The sequence below is a fragment of the Spodoptera frugiperda genome, chromosome 26 (assembly GCF_023101765.2).
Source record: "Spodoptera frugiperda isolate SF20-4 chromosome 26, AGI-APGP_CSIRO_Sfru_2.0, whole genome shotgun sequence".
Lineage (NCBI taxonomy): Eukaryota > Metazoa > Arthropoda > Insecta > Lepidoptera > Noctuidae > Spodoptera > Spodoptera frugiperda.
Genome location: NC_064237.1, coordinates 6,574,339 through 6,594,623, shown reverse-complemented (window position 1 = coordinate 6,594,623; position 20,285 = coordinate 6,574,339). Strand labels below are relative to the sequence as shown.

General features: G+C 37.2%; 4 protein-coding genes across 6 annotated transcripts in view; 3 read left to right on the top strand and 1 right to left on the bottom strand.

Moving 5' to 3' along the window:
* LOC118264181 (serine-rich adhesin for platelets-like) overlaps positions 1 to 7,429 on the top strand; it is a 34,164-nt gene extending 26,735 nt beyond the window's left edge. The window contains exons 3-5 of the mRNA XM_050705033.1: positions 106 to 281; positions 546 to 6,602; positions 6,894 to 7,429. Coding sequence (XP_050560990.1) covers positions 106 to 281; positions 546 to 6,602; positions 6,894 to 7,169 — 6,509 coding nt within the window. The 3' untranslated portion in view covers positions 7,170 to 7,429. The remainder of the gene's footprint in view (positions 1 to 105; positions 282 to 545; positions 6,603 to 6,893) is intronic.
* Positions 7,430 to 7,826: 397 nt separating this feature from the next.
* On the bottom strand, positions 7,827 to 10,575 carry LOC118264185 (uncharacterized). 3 transcript variants are annotated; one of them, XM_035576610.2, is made up of 3 exons: positions 10,348 to 10,575; positions 9,523 to 9,703; positions 7,827 to 9,402 (listed from the first exon to the last, which is right to left on the bottom strand). In XM_035576610.2, exons 2-3 carry the CDS (start codon positions 9,683 to 9,685, stop codon positions 7,889 to 7,891), a joined length of 1,677 nt encoding a protein of 558 aa, XP_035432503.2. In that variant the 5' UTR covers positions 9,686 to 9,703; positions 10,348 to 10,575; the 3' UTR covers positions 7,827 to 7,888. The 3 variants fall into 3 exon arrangements, with proteins under 3 accessions (XP_035432503.2, XP_035432502.2, XP_035432504.2); XM_035576609.2 differs by having other exon boundaries at positions 9,523 to 9,700; XM_035576611.2 differs by lacking the exon at positions 10,348 to 10,575 and adding an exon at positions 9,849 to 9,875.
* A 585-nt stretch (positions 10,576 to 11,160) lies between these two features.
* Positions 11,161 to 14,272, top strand: LOC118264188 (uncharacterized). The gene is made up of 3 exons (XM_035576614.2): positions 11,161 to 11,317; positions 11,745 to 11,919; positions 12,691 to 14,272. The coding sequence occupies exons 2-3, from the start codon at positions 11,757 to 11,759 to the stop codon at positions 14,124 to 14,126; spliced, it is 1,599 nt and encodes a 532-aa protein (XP_035432507.2). The 5' UTR covers positions 11,161 to 11,317; positions 11,745 to 11,756; the 3' UTR covers positions 14,127 to 14,272.
* A 1,607-nt stretch (positions 14,273 to 15,879) lies between these two features.
* LOC118264190 (uncharacterized) lies at positions 15,880 to 20,073 on the top strand. The gene is made up of 6 exons (XM_050705077.1): positions 15,880 to 16,132; positions 16,571 to 16,741; positions 18,558 to 18,733; positions 18,808 to 18,910; positions 19,315 to 19,502; positions 19,912 to 20,073. Exons 1-6 carry the CDS (start codon positions 16,001 to 16,003, stop codon positions 20,000 to 20,002), a joined length of 861 nt encoding a protein of 286 aa, XP_050561034.1. The 5' UTR covers positions 15,880 to 16,000; the 3' UTR covers positions 20,003 to 20,073.
* Positions 20,074 to 20,285: the final 212 nt, after the last annotated feature.

The following is a 20,285-nucleotide window of genomic DNA, read 5'->3' as shown; positions in this document are numbered from 1 at the left end:
AACGACATTATAAGTACGACCGCCATATTGGCATCATGAAAAATATATATGTGAAACCCAACCTCAAAAGTAATGCGATTAAAATATCTTTACTTACAATTGCAGAAACTACACAAGAGCGTCGACAGTCCCGTGTTACTGGCAGAATAGTCAAACTATACTCAGGCACAAGACCAGAACCTATATTATGTGCTGGTGAAGGTTTTCAAGCAGATCCTCGCGACTGCGCTGTATTCTACCGCTGCATGAAGTCAGGAAACGGAAAATTCACTGTTTTCAGGGTAATAAACTTATACTTGTACCATTCCTTACCAAAGAAAACCCAAAGGTTTTTTACAAAATGTTATCCCACAGTAGGATTTATACACGTGTACACATGTACACATGTACACATGTGTACACGTGTATCACACAAAGAGTTGTTCCATGCAGGAATCGAACCCGCTACATGTTACGCGGCTGCCGGTCACCCTGCCACCGCGCTAACCGTGTAGTAATTTTTTTATCAAAATTAAATACTAATAATAGGAAATTATTAATTTCAGTTCCAATGCGGTCCTGGTACGGTGTATGATCCAGACACTGAAGTTTGCAATCATCCTCGAAGCACAAGACGCTCAGAATGTGGTGGCTTGCTACCAGCACCGCCAGTCGACCGTCTAAATAATAATGTAATTGAGGGAGCGCATAATGAAATACCTTCCCCAATTACCAGCACTCCTATACTTTTACAATCGACGACGGTCGCTAAGCCTTCATCTACAACTAAAATTACTTGGACACCGTCTAGCTCCACATTAAGTACCTCTACCAAACGTCAAGTATCAGAAGTCCCTTCATTATTTACGAATTTATATCCATGGGAATCAACTGTAGGCCATACTACAATGGATTATACTCGTAATCCAGTGCCTTTGCTACAAAGTACGGCAACTCAAAAACCATCGTATACCGAAGCATCCAAGATCATTCCTCAGTCGACCCCGACTGTTGTACCTCATTCAAACTCTCAAGACAATATTTGTACTTCTGACGGGTTCATGGGTGACAGTGAAAATTGTCGCAAGTTTTACAGATGTGTGGCTAACCAAAGAGGAACTTACACCAGATTTGAGTTTTCGTGTAGTGAGTCTACAGTATGGGATGATGATACACAAAGCTGTAACCATGCTTGGGCAGTAAAACGAAGCAGATGTGGTAGAAGCAATCAGAACAACCATGTGGCAACGAATACGAATACAGAAATTCCACAAACAGATAGAACAGATAAGACTATTCAACAACAATTACAAATAAGTTATGGTTCTAAAGTTACGCAGACTCAAACACAAATAAGTAACGGATCTGTGATACAAAATCAAACTCAAATAAATTTTGGTGACCGTTTAAATCAAAACAAGGATACGAAAGCTAAACAAAATCAGACACAAATAAGCCATGGGTCAGCAATAAGTCAAACACAGACTCAAATTGATTATAGTGACAAAGCTGTACAAACACAGTTACAAATTGATCATTCTAAACAGTCAAGTCAATCACAAACACAGATTCATGAATCAACTACAAACGGACCTTCCAAGTCCACTCAATCATCTTCGAATAATGCAGGAAATACATGTGAAAGATCAGGTTTTATGGGGGATGCCAATGACTGCAAAAAGTTTTACAGATGTGTTGATAATGGAAGAGGCGGATATACAAAATTCGAATTTTCGTGTGGTGAAGGCACAGTATGGGATCAAACTATTGAAGCTTGTAATCATGCATGGGCTGTTAAGGAATGTGGAGGTAAAGGCACTTCGGGAACCACTAGTACTACACAAGCTGCTGCAAGTACTTCTCAGTCAACACAAAATTATCACACAACAGCATCAGCTCCTCCTCAAACTACTTCAGAAACAGTAACTCAAGATTACGAAGACAATGGTTATGGTCAACAAAATCCAAATCCGACTTCATCTCCTTCGACGACCTTGAGTACAACAAGTTCTTCGACAACCTTGAGTACAACAAGTTCTTCGACTACTTCAACTACTGCGAAACCACCTTCCAATGGAAATTGTCAATCTAGTGGTTTTATTGGCGATCCAAATGACTGCAAAGTATTTTACAGATGTGTTGAAAATGGTAGAGGCAGCTTTACGAAATACGAGTTTAAGTGCGGTGAGGGTACAGTTTGGGATCCTGACTTGGAGGCATGTAACCACGCATGGGCTGTAAAACGATGTGGTGGCAGTGCATCTCCTGATGTAAGCCATACAGAAACCACCACTGAAAAACAAAATATACAGTCCACAACCAATACTTTAAGTAGTACCCAGTCATCAAGTGAAATGCCTGCAACACAAAATGATGATTACGATACTGGTTACGGTCAAAATAACAACGATGTAACGACTTCTTCGACTTCAACAACGACTACGACAAAACAACCACAGAACTCGGGTAACATTTGTCAATCTAGTGGTTTTATGGGTGATCGTAATGATTGTAAAAAGTTTTATAGATGTGTTGATAATGGTAACGGAGGTTTTACACGTTATGAGTTTACATGTGGCGAAGGAACAGTATGGGATCCTAAAATTGAAGCGTGTAATCATGCCTGGGCAGTGGAGAACTGTGGTGGATCCGCAGGAGGACAACAAGAGTCTACAACTCAATCTAAACCTACAACTATAAATGAAATAGTTGCAAGTAGTACAACTCAAAGTGACCAGAGTACAGTATCATCTACACCACTGCCTAGTTCTACAATAAGTACATCTACTACAGCAGGATCTGTACCAGTAGCTAGCACTGACTGCAAAAATAGCGGTTTTATGGGAGATCCAAATGATTGTAAGAAATTTTATAGGTGTGTTGATAACGGTAAAGGATCCTATACCAAATACGAATTTTCTTGTGGTGAAGGTACAGTATGGGATCAAAAAATCGAAGCATGCAATCATGCATGGGCTGTAGAAAACTGTGGTGGTTCTGGATCTTCATCGTCTAGTCAACAAGAAACTAGCACACAATTGCAACCGACAATGAGTGATGAAATTGATAATGGCTATCCTTCAAATATTGATACTGATTCGGATACTACTACTCAAAGTACAACTACTCATTCAACATCAGAAGGTCCAAAAGTACCGAGTAGCAATAATAACTGTGTAAGCAGTGGTTTTATGGGAGACAAAAACAACTGCAAGAAATTTTATCGATGTGTAGACAATGGCAATGGTGGATATACCCGCTATGAATTTGACTGTGGAGAGGGAACTTTATGGGATCAAAGTATAGAAGCGTGTAATCATGCGTGGGCTGTCAAAGATTGCGGCGCTACCAGTGACAATACAGTACAGAAGCCTACTGAATCTTCCACACAAGCATCTTCAACTACAGAAACGGAGATAGGTTATCCCCAAAGTACTGAAAAAACTAGCACTTCAACAACACAACGTAACCCAGAAAGTGACACGAGTGAAATATGTTCCAAAGAAGGTTTTATTGGCGATAAAAATAATTGTAAGAAATTTTACAGGTGTGTTGACAATGGTCGTGGTGGATACACTAAATATGAATTTACTTGTGGCGACGGTACATACTGGAACCAAGAAATATTATCATGTGATCATGATACATCTGATAAAACATGTGGTGGTGCCGAAAGCAGTTCAAGTACGCAAAGTCATGAACCAGAACATGATGAAATTTATACAGAATCTTCCAGTACGTCCAGTTCAACAACAACAGAAAGAAATGAAAACCAAACCCAGAAACCTCAAGTTTCATCTGACGTGTGCGAATCAGAAGGATTTTATGGAGATAAAAACGATTGTAAAAAGTTTTATAGATGCGTGGATAATGGAAAAGGAGGATATACGAAATATGATTTCACTTGTGGAGAGGGGACAGTTTGGGATCAAGAAATACAAGCCTGCAACCATGCCTCAAGTAATCAAAATTGTTCATATAGCACCGTACCTGCTAGTTCTACATCCACTACTACATCCACTACAAACCGGCCAGCTCCTGTAACTGACAATTCAATGACAACAGCTTCGCAAACTCAGCATACAACTGAAACGACTCAAACCTCTTCATCATCTTCAAGTAGTCAACAATGTTCGTCTGAGGGATTCTTCGCAGTTCCTAATGATTGCAAGAAATTCATAAGGTGCGTTAGCAATGACAAAGGAGGATATACAAAGTATGAATTTTCTTGTGGTGATGGTACAGTGTGGGTCCAAGATATATTAGCTTGTGATCACGATACCGGTGACACAAATTGTAGTTCTCAGACTACAAGTCGTCCAGTAACAACGGAAGGTAATCAACAAACAACAGAAAAGAACGAGGCGAGTAGTTCGACGACTGAATCTCAAACGATTGATAAGCAAGAGGATGAATATGATAATACTAATTCTGAGAAACCGCCTCCCACAAGCAGCGGTCAATGTACATCGGAAGGATTTTACGGAAACGAAAATGACTGTAGACAATTTTACAGATGCGTAGATAATGGTAAAGGAGGATACACGAAATATGACTTTACTTGTGGTGAAGGAACGGCATGGGATGCTGATGTTCAAACTTGCAATCACATAGATCAAGTGAAATCTTGTCAAGGGGGAAGTCAATCACAGCCTGTGATGCACGACGAGGACAATAGACCTACTGAAGCTTCTAGTACCTCATCTAGTTCAACAACAGCTGCCTCTACTAGTTCTAGTGGGACAACTGTTAGCTCAACATCTTCAAGTACAACTTCATCGTCTGAGTCTGATCATACAACTTCAGCAAATAAAGACACATGTAACAGCGAAGGCTACTTTGGAAATTCTCAGGATTGCAAAAAGTTTTACAGATGTGTAGATAATGGAAAAGGAAGTTATACAAAGTATGACTTTACTTGTGGTGAAGGTACAATATGGGATCAAGATATAACAACCTGCAACCATCCACAGGACGTTGCCAATCCTTCTTGTAATCAACAGCAAGATGGTAGTTCATCATCCAGCACTGAATCTAGTCCATCTTCTTCTTCTTCCCCAAGTGATACCACATCGACTTCATCGTCATCGTCGTCGTCATCATCTACTCAAAGTACAACAGAAAGTTCTCAAAGTTCATCCAACTGTTCGCAAGAAAACTCTTCCAAAAAACCCCAAAATCAAAATATAACTTGTGACAAAGCCGGTTACTATCCCAACCCTAATGACTGTAAGAAATTTTATAGATGTGTAGATTGGGACGGAGATGGAAAACGATTCTCAGTATATCATTTCGAATGTGGTGAAGGTACTATTTGGGATCCAGCTGTTGAAACTTGTAACCATGAAGAATCAGTGTATCCTCCGCGTGATTGTAGTGGTTCTGAATCTCAAAGTGCAAATCCTCCAGCAACAGAGGGAACCACTACAACGCAACAAGAGACCACAAGCACACAAGAAAGTACTTCGACTCAAAGTACATCTACATCCCAATCTAGCACAGAGGAGACAACACAGTCAAGTACTACTGAGTCAACAACTACGGAGCAATCGACCACTTCAGAACAAACTACTACACAACAATCAACTACATCGGAACAAACTACATCTAGTCAAACGTCACAAGCGACTACAGAATCAAGTACCACAGAGCAGACCACTGAACAAACTACTCAGAGCTCATCGTCTTCACAAACAACAACTGAGCAGTCTACCACCTCTGAACAAACAACCACACAACAATCTACCACATCAGAACAAACCACGACACAACAGTCGACCACTTCCGAGCAGACTACTCAAGAATCAACCACATCTGAACAAACGACACAATCTTCTACCACTACAGAAGAATCGCAACAAAGTACTACTGAGCAATCAACGACGACTGAAGGAACTACAGAACAGTCGACTACTGAACAGTCTACCACCGAACAGTCGACTACCGAACAATCAACTACAGAACAGTCTACTACTGAACAATCAACTACTGAACAGTCTACCACCGAACAGTCTACCACTGAGCAGTCTGCTACCGAACAGTCGACTACTGAACAGTCTACTACTGAACAGTCTACCACTGAAAAGTCTACCACTGAACAGTCTACCACTGAGCAGTCTACCACTGAGCAGTCTACCACTGAACAGTCTACCACTGAACAGTCGACTACTGATCAGTCTACCACCGAACAGTCTACTACTGAACAGTCTACCACTGAACAATCTACCACTGAACAATCTACCACTGAACAGTCTACCACTGAACAGTCTACCACTGAACAATCTACCACCGAACAATCTACCACCGAACAGTCGACTACAGAACAATCAAATGACAACTCAACAACAGAAAGTAAGTGCCCAGAGACGAATGAAGATCAATCACTCTTTGTATGCCCAACATCATTTAGAAGACATCCAAAGTACTGCAATTTATTCTACCAATGTGACGAGGACGATGACACACATGACGTAAAGATTGCAGTGTTCACATGTCCCAATAATACAATCTACGATGAAAGTCAGACTCGTTGCGTAGAAGAAAGTAAAGCTGACAAAAAATGTGACGGAAAAATAGCACAAAAAAGAAGATTTAAAAGATTAGATAAAAACTATAAGGAACCTGTAAGTATCATTCAATATTTGTATTATTGAAATCTTGTAGAAAGTAAATCCATATAAATCACGTTTAAAATATACAACTGACACTTTAAATTACTGCCAATATTAGTACGGTACTATAATAGTATTGCACCACATTGTTGTCGAGTTTAAAGTCCAGACTTAGTTACAATATTAAAGTAATCGTTAAAGTAAAAAGAACTGCAAAAGTGAAAGTACTTAAGTTAAGAAAAAAATAAAATAGGTAAGACCAAACTAGACCGCAAATAGTAATATTTTTCTTACGTTTTCCAGATTGTGGTGACCAAAGAAAGTCAAGCATGTCCCGGCACTGGCTACTTCTCCTTTGAAAAAGACAGTGAATGTTCTCCAGCCTTCTTAAAATGTAAAAAAGACAAGAGAAATGTAATAAGAGGCTTAGTATATCGTTGTCCGAAAGGTTACGTTTATTGGTCTATTAGTAAAAGATGCGAACCAGTCGATAGTGTAAGAGACTGTAAACGGTCACAGAACAACTGGTCAGGGCGATGGGAGATACCCGTAGAACGAAGAAATGTGGCGCCGTCATAAAATATTAGAATAATTAAGATACTTTCGTAACAAGCCCAACATTTTGTGATATATAACGTGTTGTAAATTCGTGCAAACATTAAATTAGTGAAGTAAGTATTCGATAGATAGGTATTCATATGAATTGTAATGAGCAAGATGTCCAAATCCCATAGTACGTCATAATTGAATTCCGCCTTATAGTATAAGCGCTGATTACATTACAATGCAATTACAACAAACTTTTGGGATACTCTAATCGTAACTCTTTAAAAATTGTATTCAATGATTAACAAAACATCTAGTCTAATTTTATTAAAATATTTGTTTTACAAACGATACTTGCTGCCATAAGATTAAGAATAAGAAACTTGTGAACAAAATATTGAGATTAAAGTTTCGGCGATATTTTGATCACGACTTCATTAGTTAGTAAGTTATCTAAAATGTAAATGAAACAAGCAAGGAAATAAATTATTTTGCAAATCACTTTGTTTTCTTTAACAGCAGACTATAAAGGTAAGCGTCTAAGCACTAGTAAGGTCCACATCGTACGCATCGCACGCAACGGATTTTAGTTTGTCTTGTATAGAAACTCATACAACGGAATGCGCGCGATGCGTACGATGCGGGTCTGTGGACGCTTACCTTAAGGGAATAGAAAAAAAAACAAAAAAATAATAAATACAATTATTTAATAATACACATTCCTAAAATAACAGCCACTAAAATTAAAACAATTATATTAAAATCAAATCAATACCCATACACGACGACAAAAGTCCTTTACAAAATATTGTGAGCTCAGCAATTATGAAGTCAGTAACACTTTCTTCTTGGCTGTGGTGGGCAGCATTGCTAAATATTGTGCCTAAAAATGCATGGCACGGTATATCAGTTGCTATGATATTCCCTTTTAAATCGATTGTTAGACGACTTTGCTCCAAAACTTGCTCTAGTTCACTACCGGGAATTCCCATCGAAGGCTTTGTAAGCTCAGATTTGTTATAAATTTCAGCTGCCGATACGATGACTGGCATGTAAGCATCATCCACTTTTTTATCCACTTTATCCAGAGAATCATATGTTGAAAGAGAACTTTTAATATCTCCAGATTTAGGTATATCTATTACACTTTTACGGGTCCTGTTTAATGTAGTTGTTTCTGTAGAGCTCGGTTTAACATTAAGTTTATTATGAAATATAAACTCTAAAAATAAAGGTAATAGACTCAACTTAGTAGTATTCTGACTAGCTCCTAAGGTTACAGTTGATTCAGTACTATTAGTCATTCCAACACGATGTTTTGGTTCTTTAGTGTCGCCGTCAATGCGTAATGAATTCTTACTGGCGTACATTTCAATGACATTGAGCGGTTTACTCGCTTTTCCCGGCTCATTTTTTACTGTAGTGTCTATCGCACTATTTAAGTAACGGTCGCTTCTTGTTACAACTGGGGATTTGATGCTTTCAGCCTCTGTTAAAGTTTGTTCAGAAAAAGCATTCACAGATCGGCCGTCATTTTCCAAGGCGTGTATTATGTCACGTATATTATTTAATTTTCTTTCCTTTTTCAAAGTTTTGCGCGGCTTATTAACACTTTTAATATCACGGGGAACGTTACTGCGGTCTGAATATTTAGTAAGTAACTTATGTATTTTTTCTGTATAAATAAAATGCTGAGACTTAGGAGTCAAAATAATAGGATTGAAAGCAATTCCTCCTTTCTCCCAGATCGAAACAGAGCGAGCTAAAAATTCAATAAGTTGATTGGGCAACGTTCTCCAGTGTTTCCTTAACGGCGAATTTTGCATATAGGATGTCATTGTGACGTATTCAATGGCGACATCAGACTTTGATTGCTCATTTTTTTGTTCCTTTTTCCATAGCGCGTTTAGTGCTAATTCGTTATTTTCCTCAGCACTCAACCAACTTAGGTTGGTATCGTTAACCACGACAACCAAATGATATTTTAGGTTAGGGTATTTACCCGCAAGTTCTTCTATGTAAGGAACGTATTGATTTAAGTTTATTTCTTCATTATGATTGACAAATAGATGCATGAATACATCAGGTAATGATGCGGTGCTTCTGGGTGATTTTTCAATGCCGTTGCCAAATACAAGATTAGAGGGTTTAGTGTTAGCAGTCGGTACCATGGAAATTGCAAATAGACTATTGTAAATTATGAATGTTGTAAGACTAATCATTCCGAGACCTATCCACCAGTATACGATAAAAGACGACCAGTGGTCTGGAAAGAGATGAAAAATAAACACTGTATTAATTTGTCGATAAGGATCCTTTGAGAGGTCAATTAATTTGAACACAAGACTTATAATGTATGAATTAATAATAAGTAGGTTCTTCGTACCTGGCCACCGGGTTATGATGGAAGCAGCTCCGTTCAAGCTGTGTCTGGAGCGTCCTCTGTAGTTCGAGGAACGTATGTTTCGGTGGTATCGAGGACTGTAGTACTCCTCGTCCGATATCTCCTCACATAATAATGGATGCTGCTCTTTGTAGTATTCACTCATCACTCGCCATTGGTTCTACTATTAACAAAAATAAAATATAAATCGTTCTATTCTAATAACTAATCGAAGAAGTTTATGCAACAAATCGTAAATTCAAAACATCTAGGTAGTAAAATAATTATTTTTAATCGACAAATTCACAAATGACGTATGTTTTTATTACCTGAAAATTTTAATGGCACTTTTTGTTGTTTTTTGGGCGTTGAAAAAGGTTGGATAGCAAATTTTAAGCAAACAGATTGAATACGATGAATTTGGTTAATAATGAAGTAGTAAAACAGTTTATTGGGACTATAAAAGTTGTAAGGATAAATTCTTTATTTACAATTAAGTTAGATACCTAATTCTTTGTTCGAGTGGTCATCAGTGCGAATGCAGAAGACTTAGGTACCTACTTATATGATTAAGATTCTTTTTTTTCGATTTCGATCAGTAATTAAGTATTGTGTCCCTGGCTAGGGGATTAGGTACTAATTATGGACTTACAATCAAATGGGGTGAATGACATAACTGACAAAAAACGCATGTCCTAAACATCGGCCCCCATCTTTTAGGATTAAAACATAACATTTTTTGAGTAAAAAAATAAAACTGAATCCCTTTTACTTTTCATAACAGAGCAGAGTTTATAAATAAATATGTTATCAAATGTAAACACGTACCGCCATATGTTACCGTATCACTTTTACTATGTTAATAGTTTTCAACTCAACAATTATTGTAAGGAACACACAATAAAATTATTAGGTCGCGTTGGGTTCTAACACTCGATGAGTAACGTTTAAATGAAAATGCACGTAAGTTCGTATATAATATGTGTCCATTGCACGTTTACGCTTTCCACCATAATTCTGTTGATTCAACATTGCATTCGTCTCACGTACAAACGTCTTGCAGTTACAATTGTTACTGAATTTTGCCGACTTCGCACTTGTGAAGGTGATTTTGTTACAAGTGACATTGTATTTGTTATCTTATGTTATTGTTTGATTACAATTAATGAGTCGTTACGACATCATAATTGTTTATTTGTTATATATTACGTAGTGGATTTTGTTAGGCACATGAAAACAGACACATTTACATTTGTTGTACGAACCAGTGTCCTTTTAAGGGGGGAAAATCATCCAATGACTGACGACAGGGAGTGTCAGACTCTTACTGACTAAAAACAACCCCGTTCCTACTGCTGCTTTTTGAGACGGAGCCTCGGTAAACCCGCTAGGTAGTCTGTAACTCACAAACCAATATCCTCGTGATGGGCATGAACACAATTCACTAAATCAACGAGGCATTGAGCACTAAGTACTTTCATTACTTTAATACCTACATATAGCTATTTAAATAGCTCTACATCTTACGCTGTTAGATATAGAAGGAAAATTATAGTGCATAAAATAAATAACATTTTATCAAGCAGGATTTAGGCACATAATATGTAAATCCTGCTTTCTGGTTAATGAGGAAATAAAAAAAATGGCTGACACTTATTTTAAAATTGGAATGTCCACAAAATTTGTTGCAAATGTCGTTCTCCCGGTTTCAATTTTTCACATACGTTGACAAATTGGAGTTTTAAATAATCAAAATATTATACAATTTAGTTGCTAATTATTCGTAGCACAGAATAAGGTAAGTAAAGTTTACTTTATCGAGAGTCGACAAATTAATTATAAACTCTTAGGAAATTGAGTTTAATGACCTATCAAACGCCTCTTTTGTAGGGTAAGCCAATAGTCCTGCAGTTGACACCCACGAGTTGTTAATGTAATGATCTAACGTCCAAATACTCAAACGCTACTCAATTTTAAGACGATCCCAAGACTATCTCGCTATCAATTTATTCTTTATAAAATGACAGAGATAGCACGATATTTAAGTATAACTTAAAATTGGGTAGCATTTCAGTATTCGGGCGTAAGTATCTGATATGACATGATTTTAGTTCTATTACGAACGAACTAGCATACGCTTTACCCTTGTAATAACGATCAGTTGGTACCTACTTTCAAGAAATCCCGAACAGAAATTTCAATAAAAATAAATTAATTATTTGCAGAAAAACACTATAATGGTGGAGCGCGCTCCACCGACAAAACAAGACGAACAATATCCTCTGTTGAAGGCAGACACAGGCGGAGGCGATGGCGGGGTACAACCTACCCCGACTCTCGTCACTCCAAGCTGGGGAGTCACTTGCGCTCCGAAACAATCCTGGCTTGTCCGCTGGCCTGGTTAGCAACCTACCAAGATTATAAACCTACATAGTTATTAGTGACTGGTTCAGCAAACTTCGTACCGCCTTAAATATTTTTTTCTCAACTTTTAAACCTTCCTTGGACTTCCACAAACATATTAAAACCAAAATTTGCCAAATCGGTCCAGCCTATCTCAAGGTTCAGCGAGACTCAGCAATTGATTTTTATATATAGAGATAAGAGGCCTATGCCAGCAACCTACCCAAACTGGCTACCTAATTTTGAATATTATAAATGTGAAATGTTTACCTTACCTACCTTTTAAAAATTTGTGTACCTACCTTTATAAACCTCGTGGTTGGTAGTTCCTGCAATTTTTGGTCAATTATTGAACATTACTTCACAATTTAAATATTTACTTTTTAACGTTACAACTGGGTTTAGCTACTAAATCAACTAGACTAGCTTGCCATTGACCGGAACACCATTAAAGTAATTTGCACCACTAATTTTCCAAATTGTTGTTACAATTTTATTTTTGGTTACATATTTTTAGCACCTACATGATTAAGGAAACGAACTCATTTTAACTTGTGAAGCACTAACATGTTGTTGATAACAGAAATTTTAAAGAATAAAAAGTCTAAAGGACATCAGTTTAAAATATCCTTTGAATAACGGTCTATGAAATACGAACTAATCTTCAGACTTAATTCTCATTATAAACAACTTTGTGTTCGTAACTGTTATAGATAGACATCTACTGATGACACAACTGTAATCTTTAATTAGAAATACCTTTTTCAGAGTACATTTCGGCGTGTTGGATGACTCTGATATTGTTGGGGATATCCTTCCTTGTATTTTATGCGCTGGGTATGGAGGCGTATCGAAGGCAACCCGTATTGATCGTTAAATGCAACTCTTCGAAGCCTGGAAGCGATGTCTTCTTCCATCACATTGTGCCACGAGGTGGATTTACTCCTTTCGTAGTATACGAGGAATATATTGCTAGCATGGCCACGCAGTACCCAGATTTACATTTCCACCTATACTTCCTCAACGATGACTCTCTACAAACTACATTTAGGGGCCCGAGGCATCCCCGATTTATAAATGAATTGATTCCGTATTCTGGCGGTATCCCTCCATTCACTCACCCAAAACTACGTGATGATATTAAGAGAAAAATTGAAGATTTCGAAAAGAGACACCAAAATGTCAATATTACAATAATGTGTCTGAGCAAGTACATGTCGATGACAGCTCTGAAGTACAAATGGAGGTCTATACCTCTCCCATACCTACTTTTCTATGCGAGAGTATTCTCAGTCTGGCAAAGTGGAGGGGTCGCCATGGATTTGAATACCTTTAACAACAATTTTAATAATCGCCAACACGAAGATCGTAGAATTGCTGCCATATTGAAACAACATAATGATGGTATAAACGTTGAAGAGTATAAAAATGCTTTGAACAAAATCGATCGTGAAGAAAACGAGTTCTGCACCGTATTTTATGCATTAATACATCAGCTTTTAAACGACACCAGGACATCTTTAAATAACTTTTTTGCTTATCCTCCAATCACGATTTCCGAAAAGACTGTCTCTCCTAATGAGGCTTTGATTCGTACGAATAGGAACAAACGGGATGTTTCTGCTGCAGATTCTTTAGATAAAAATAATAAATCTGAAGGTGTTTCCAATGTTTTTGTTGAAGTTATGAATCCAAAGAATAATACCGAATTGAAAAAGAGTGAATATAAAACTTTAACAAACCCCGAGCTAGAGACATTAAAACTTAATGAGTCCATTAAGGCCTTACACGTGAATGATACCATTAAAATAAACGTTACTATGAATATCACGGATGGACTTAATAAGTCAGAAATACAACCAGATATGTTAAATAAGTCTGATACCGCTCAGGTGGTTTTGTTCTATGATTTTTCTGTAATTTCTGATATTGGACCTTCGTTCATTATTCCTGATATGAGTTTGCCTGATAGTAGACATACGAAAAATGTAAAAACTGGTAACAACGGTGCACAACTTCTCACTATTGATGCTGATGGCAAGTTTGTGGCTGCATCTTCAAGATTGCACCGATTTTTAGGACATTTAATTGCAGCCGGTTGTCAACGTATGCCTCCTAAATTCGCGATTCAAAATACTCTCTTTACGCAATGCTCCGAAATGTATAAGGAAGACAATTATTGCGACAACATTTATATTCTTTAGTTATAATTTCACATTTACGCTCATTTTTGTTAATATTCTTCTATTTCTTGTTTTTCTTTTTCCATTTGTTTTACTCGGCTAACGTAGAAGAATGTACTGCAAATTTCGACAATTTTAGTATTAAAATGTTCTTGTGTAAATATGAATCGTTTTGTTTACTTTCATCTACGATGTCCTCTCATAACATCACACATTTATCACGAAGGCAGAGGTTCACATCGTCTACATAAATCTAATAGAGCGAGATCCCAGAGCTGTCAGACATATCTTATTTTTACAAGCATTTAACCTTCGGCTTATAGTAGTCTTGTATATACTTTTTAATGCCTTAATGTTTGTAATAGCTTGCCGAGTGACACCTGCGCAGGTACCAGGTGAGAAAGGTAACTAAAAATTAGACTCACTTAACTTAAATTTTTATGTCTGATTTTTATATATGTTTTGTAGAATATTACTCTGAAATCATATTAAAAAAATCAGACATTTTCCATGGACCAAAACCTTTATTAGACGCTTTAAAGCTATAAAAAAAGTGCGCCTTACAAAATTGTAATAGCAATATATGTGAGGTTGGAGAGAAATATAGTAGCACATTTGTAACATTCACGATGATAATCACGTTCGTGCAAATTATCTGGTAAAACTATGATGATTTGTACTACTGTTTTGCATTACAGGGGCACCATATATTGCTATTACAATTTTGTAAGGCGCACTATTTTTTAGAGCTTTAAGCCGTCTGTCAAATCATCAAATCATCATAGTTTTACCAGATAATTTGCACGAACGTGATTACCATCGTGAATGTTACAAATGTGCTACTGCTTTGCCGAAAAGATATTTCTCTCCAACCTCACATATATTGCTATTACAATTTTGTAAGGCGCACTATTTTTTAGAGCTTTATAGCGTCTGATAAAAGTTTTGGTCCATGGAAAATGTCTGATTTTTTTTATATGATTTCAGAGTAATATTCTACAAAACATACTTACATAAAAATCAGACATAAAAATTTAAGTTAAGTTAGTCTAATTTTTAGTTACCTTTCTCACCTGGTACCTGCGCTGGTGTCACTCGGCAAGCTTTACAAACATTAAGGCATTAAAAAGTACATACAAGACTACTGTAAGCCGAAGGTTAAATGCTTGTAAAAATAAGATATGTCTGACAGCTCTGGGATCTCGGACCATAATATTTGAACTCTTTCCCTTCTTGGTCCTTGTAGATAAGTAACTGGAATAGAAATAAGGCACCCCATGCAGCAAGCGTTTTTAACGTTCTTGGGTTGACTTATGAGATAGACATTAATTTTATTGTTGTGGCAATTTGGTGAAAATATGCAATCAAGGTAAAAATGAACAGTTAAGGCCGACACCCACTGCCGGCACGGCACGGCATGGCACAGTACGGCATCACGCGGCGTGCCGTGGCATCTCGCGGCATCATGGTATCAAAATAAAGTAACATAAATTCTAAATTCATTGAAATAAGGTTCAAAAGAGCTTAATTTGTATTAAAATCCTTGGCCGTGCCGTGCCGGCAGTGGGCGCCGTTCCTTAGTATTTTTCTTTCTTGCCGTTAGTAATTTCACCATTTGGCTAAACCAAAAGTAATTGGATAAATGTTGCAGCTTTACGAGCAAAAATATTGTCTATTAACGATTTTCCTTTCGATACTAAGGACTAAGGAGTCTTACATTAAAGCTAACTACATACTTACCTACATACTCATCAAAATAAAAAAAAACCGAAAATATCTTTTGAAATGTGACATTGATAGTTTAATATTATGATGTGCACGTAAATTATCTATACATTTTCAGACATAATGTTAATAATGCAAATAAATCCACTTTTGGACTACAGACACCCGCGATGAAGCTGCCGTTTAACCAAGTTTTGGCTCCTATGTTAAAACCTCACCTTGGACAAACCAGGCTGTTCTGTCACCATCCTACATTCTGCATGAGTATATTGTACACATACTCGTATGGCGTACTGGGTTTTGTAAGTTTTAAATAAAAATATTCCTATCTTGTTCAGTTTCTTCATACTTTTTCAGTCCATATAAAACGTATTATTCTTACCTATTGCTAATGAATAATTTATATCATCTAATTAAGCCTGCATACTGTGTTGGTATAATAATTATTATAAGTAGATACATATTCCACCAGACCATAACCGTACAGATAAAAAGTAGCTTACGTGGCAATTCCAGATTATAATCTGTACCTGTGTTTTTTATGTTGATACGTTCCTTCATTTTGATGAAATTTTATTCATCAACATCCCAATAATTTAGGTATCTCAATTAATTGAGTAGGTATCTGGTTCTCCTATCGCAAACTCAACGAAGCTGCGGACTACCTAGCGGGTATACCGGTATAGCGGTTGTACGATTATTTTACCGTGTCCTATATAAAACGGTTGTTTTTTTTGCAGTTGATAAGTGCAAATCATTTGAGGAAGCACTTAGGTGAGCTCCCTCCATCATGTTCATCGGACACTGCAGTAAGAGATGACAGCAACTTCATGTTGCTCCATGACTTAAAGATCATTGCGACGTCAATGGGACTAGTGCAGTACGCCTGTCTGTTAGTAGGATGTTTCACTGTGAGTTATTTTGCTAAAGTAATTAAAATAGGTATTTTAATAAATATGAATGTGTATTCTTGTAGTTGAAGAAATTGTGCTTCAATGACAACTTCTGTTCGTACTGGTTTGTCTTTATTTCTTAGTCTTCTTTTGGCGTTAGGAACTATTTTTGGTACTCCATGTCTATGAAAGATATTTATGTAGCTTAGAATCCTTCGATATACACCCCTTTTTATCAACCTTGGTCGTCCCACTGCAGGGCAAAGGCCTCTCTACCCTCCTACGGTAGGTATATACATATGGTGTATATGTATATATACGTAAGTTAGTAAGTTAAACTTTAAACATAGGCATGCTAATTTTTACTTTTTCAATTTCCTTTTTTTTGCAGGAAAACCCGTCTTTATTTATTCCACATTTAGCAGGTCAAATGGTTATGGTTGCTGTGAAAATCCTGAATGCTCTCCTACTGTTCGTTCCAATCAATGCTAAAGCTATCGGCAAACTGACCCATAAAATTCCTGCTATAATGCTTATGGCTTTCAACTGGCTCCAAGAATTTTGTGTATTCCGAAAGTACCTGTGTATATGCGACTTATGATTTCAATCTTAATAAATATGTAAATATGCACCATTCTTGTGTTTCTGTTTTAATCTACGATCTCCAACCCGCTTACGAAACGTGGAGATTAATGTCGATTCCTCTTTTGTAGAGGGCCATTGTCCAACCGTGGCTTCCCACGAGCTGTTAATTTATGATAATTATCATGCAATATCGATCTATTATTTATTTGAGATTAGAAAATGGATGGTTCGCTGTCAGTAATTCCTAGTTGTCTTGCCAGAGACAGCCTATTACCATACAGGGGATGCATGTCCAGACTCTGTTGTAACTCCGTAAAACAAGTGGAGTGCTTATTATAGCATATTTTATTGAGAGCTGAGAGAATAGAGTCAGATAAGATTTGTACTAAGCTATATTTATGACCAGTCAGTTACTGAAATAACCTTTTTGGTCAACTGAAGTACGTAACTGTTTTGTGAATGATGACTGGTTTTAAAAAGAATTTATTTTAACATTGACAGTGGCAATGAACATATCGGACGTTATCTGTCATTACCTATTCAGACCTTTAAATGTACTACATTATGTAATAACGTTTAATATTCTACATTTTAAGTGAAAATTCGTGTGGTTACTCATGGAATGTATATTATTATAGTTTATAAACTACCGCTACCATGACGGTTTATGGTGGTTGAAATGAACCAACATGGAAACGGAGAGTAGCACTTTCTTGAATCAGCTTCGGCTCAAACATGATAATCACGCGAATGTTGTAAGTATAAGCAATAAAAGGGCTACTTATATGTTTGTATATTAACTGTAATAATCTTAAACGTTGTACCCACTTGACCAAATGGGTGTTAGGTAATAGTCAAAAAGAATGTAAGGATTACATTAGGCTCTGCATGGACCTATAAGCCTGAGGTATGGTATAGGTAATGGAGTTTGCTAGGTATATTCTCTACGCTTGGCGTAAACCGGGTATCAGGTATTTGGGTTAGTTAAAACGTTTTTCTCAAAGATGTATTCTTTAACTTAGGCGGTTCCTACGGGGAGAAAAGGAGTAACGGTAAATAATATTCTATGCGGTGGTCATACCATGGCTCATACGTGTATCAATACAATATTCGGTGGGATGACCACATGAAATACTAGTTCTTTTTTATTAAGTAGATTTTGTGCCGAGCTTTTATATTTTTTATTATCTACCATGTCATTTTAGTCTGCCTATCTGCTGGATAAATATAAATTTCTATAATTTTACAGTTGAATCACGTCGGCACTGAGCATTCGGACGGCATTAAAATAAAATTGCGAGCATTGTTGGTAGCGCTTCTTGGGGTGTCCATGTCGGCATGCGCTTTCGCGTCCCAACCCGTCGAACTAGAGTTGGACGATGACGATGTCGCACAGAAACTTAACAACGTCAGCTTTGCTAGACGGTAATCCTCGATACTTGATTTAAAACGTATTTTTATTGATGTTGTAGGTATATCGAGTGATTGTTTCTTTCCAGGATTACCAAGCCAACAATTCGACTAGTGATGGGTTACGGGAAACTCAGTGCGTTCGTCACCGCAACAACCTCACTGCTTTTACTGGTAGCTGTAATGTCTAAAGTAAGTTTTAAATATCCGTATTCGTTCACGACAAAGTCCCAAAATTTATACAGGTACCTATTTCTAATATCTGAATAAAGGCCTAAAATAACTGACATTGATAGACTAGTCCAGACCAGTAAATCTTTCGGGGGGTTTAATCGAAATCCGTGACACGGTGGTGGATAAAACCAAGGTAGAATTGAATTTATTGTAAATCGTGCTTCGGCGCAGTCTTTTAGTACCCGGACGTGCATTTAAGCTTGACTTTGGCCATTTTGCGATGTGACGACGCTGTTACTATTAGGTTTTATTTGTATTTTTCTATATCACAACGTAGGTAAATAAACAGTTTTTCGTTTTTTCATCTCTTCCTGTTGATTGTCAAATACTACAATTTGTGTTTGGCGGCCATTTTTTCGCAGCAATCGTGGTGGCGTCGTGGAGCTCGGTGGCTGGCTGCCCCAGCGCTGCTGGTTGCTGCATTAGAGACTGCGTCGGACGCCAGCGATGCCATGCTGGCTGCCGTGCTGCGTGGCTCCGCCGAACCAGCGCGGGTCGCCATACAAACTGCCGCCGCTGCTCTGCTCATCACCGTTGAAATACTAGTATGGTACGTCACTCCAGAATCTACATCAACGTCATTAGCCACTGCGGTGTTGAACTTTCTTTCATCATTATCGTATCGGCTACAATATGTCAACTGTTGAATATAGTCAGTCATCCTAGAGTAATATCCCAAATTAAGTAACTCTGATTTGTAGTTAGGTACCTTTCTCACCTGGTACCTGCACAGGTGTCACCGGACAAGCTCCACAAACATTCAGATATTAAAAAGTACACAAGAGACTACTGAGAACTGAAAGTTATATGCTTTGGAAAATAAATTCTGTCTTACAACTCTGGGATCTTGGACTATCCCAATAACTTCCACAATTATATAGCTGATTAACAGAAACCAATGGTTTTCTTCTCTCTTGAGGTCTGTCCACTTTTATGTATTTAAATTATATTTGTTACAGGTATTTTATTGCGAAATTTTTTGAGTATAACCCTCCAGCGACAGCCGAGGAACGTGAGAAAGAGAATCTTATGAGAGCAATGCCACAATAAATAATAGGTACTCTTACAGAAACAAAACTACAGCTCTACTTTTGTACAAATAAAACAATTTTGTGAAAATATTTGCTTTTTTTATTTTAAACTCTCAGCCCGCCACAGCTTCACAAAAAGATGCTATTTCCAGATGTTTTTTTTTTTTTCATATAACCCTTGTGGTGGTCGTCAAAAAATTAATAAGGTACCTATTTTAGTTAAGTAGGTAATTTAGAATTTAAATGGACATATATTTGATGAAATGATTCAATTTTATAACTTATATACACTTGCATTATTT

Excerpts from the sequence above, each read along its gene's own strand:
- LOC118264188 (XM_035576614.2), top strand. The coding sequence starts at position 11,757 with ATGGTGGAGCGCGCTCCACCGACAAAACAAGACGAACAATATCCTCTG. Across the intron at positions 11,920-12,690 it reads CTGGCTTGTCCGCTGGCCTG|AGTACATTTCGGCGTGTTGG; the intron begins GTTAGCAACCTA and ends TACCTTTTTCAG.
- LOC118264185 (XM_035576609.2), bottom strand. Across the intron at positions 9,403-9,522 it reads CATCATAACCCGGTGGCCAG|ACCACTGGTCGTCTTTTATC; the intron begins GTACGAAGAACC and ends ATCTCTTTCCAG.
- LOC118264190 (XM_050705077.1), top strand. The coding sequence starts at position 16,001 with ATGAAGCTGCCGTTTAACCAAGTTTTGGCTCCTATGTTAAAACCTCAC. Across the intron at positions 18,734-18,807 it reads AACGTCAGCTTTGCTAGACG|GATTACCAAGCCAACAATTC; the intron begins GTAATCCTCGAT and ends GTTTCTTTCCAG. Across the intron at positions 19,503-19,911 it reads ACCGTTGAAATACTAGTATG|GTATTTTATTGCGAAATTTT; the intron begins GTACGTCACTCC and ends TATTTGTTACAG.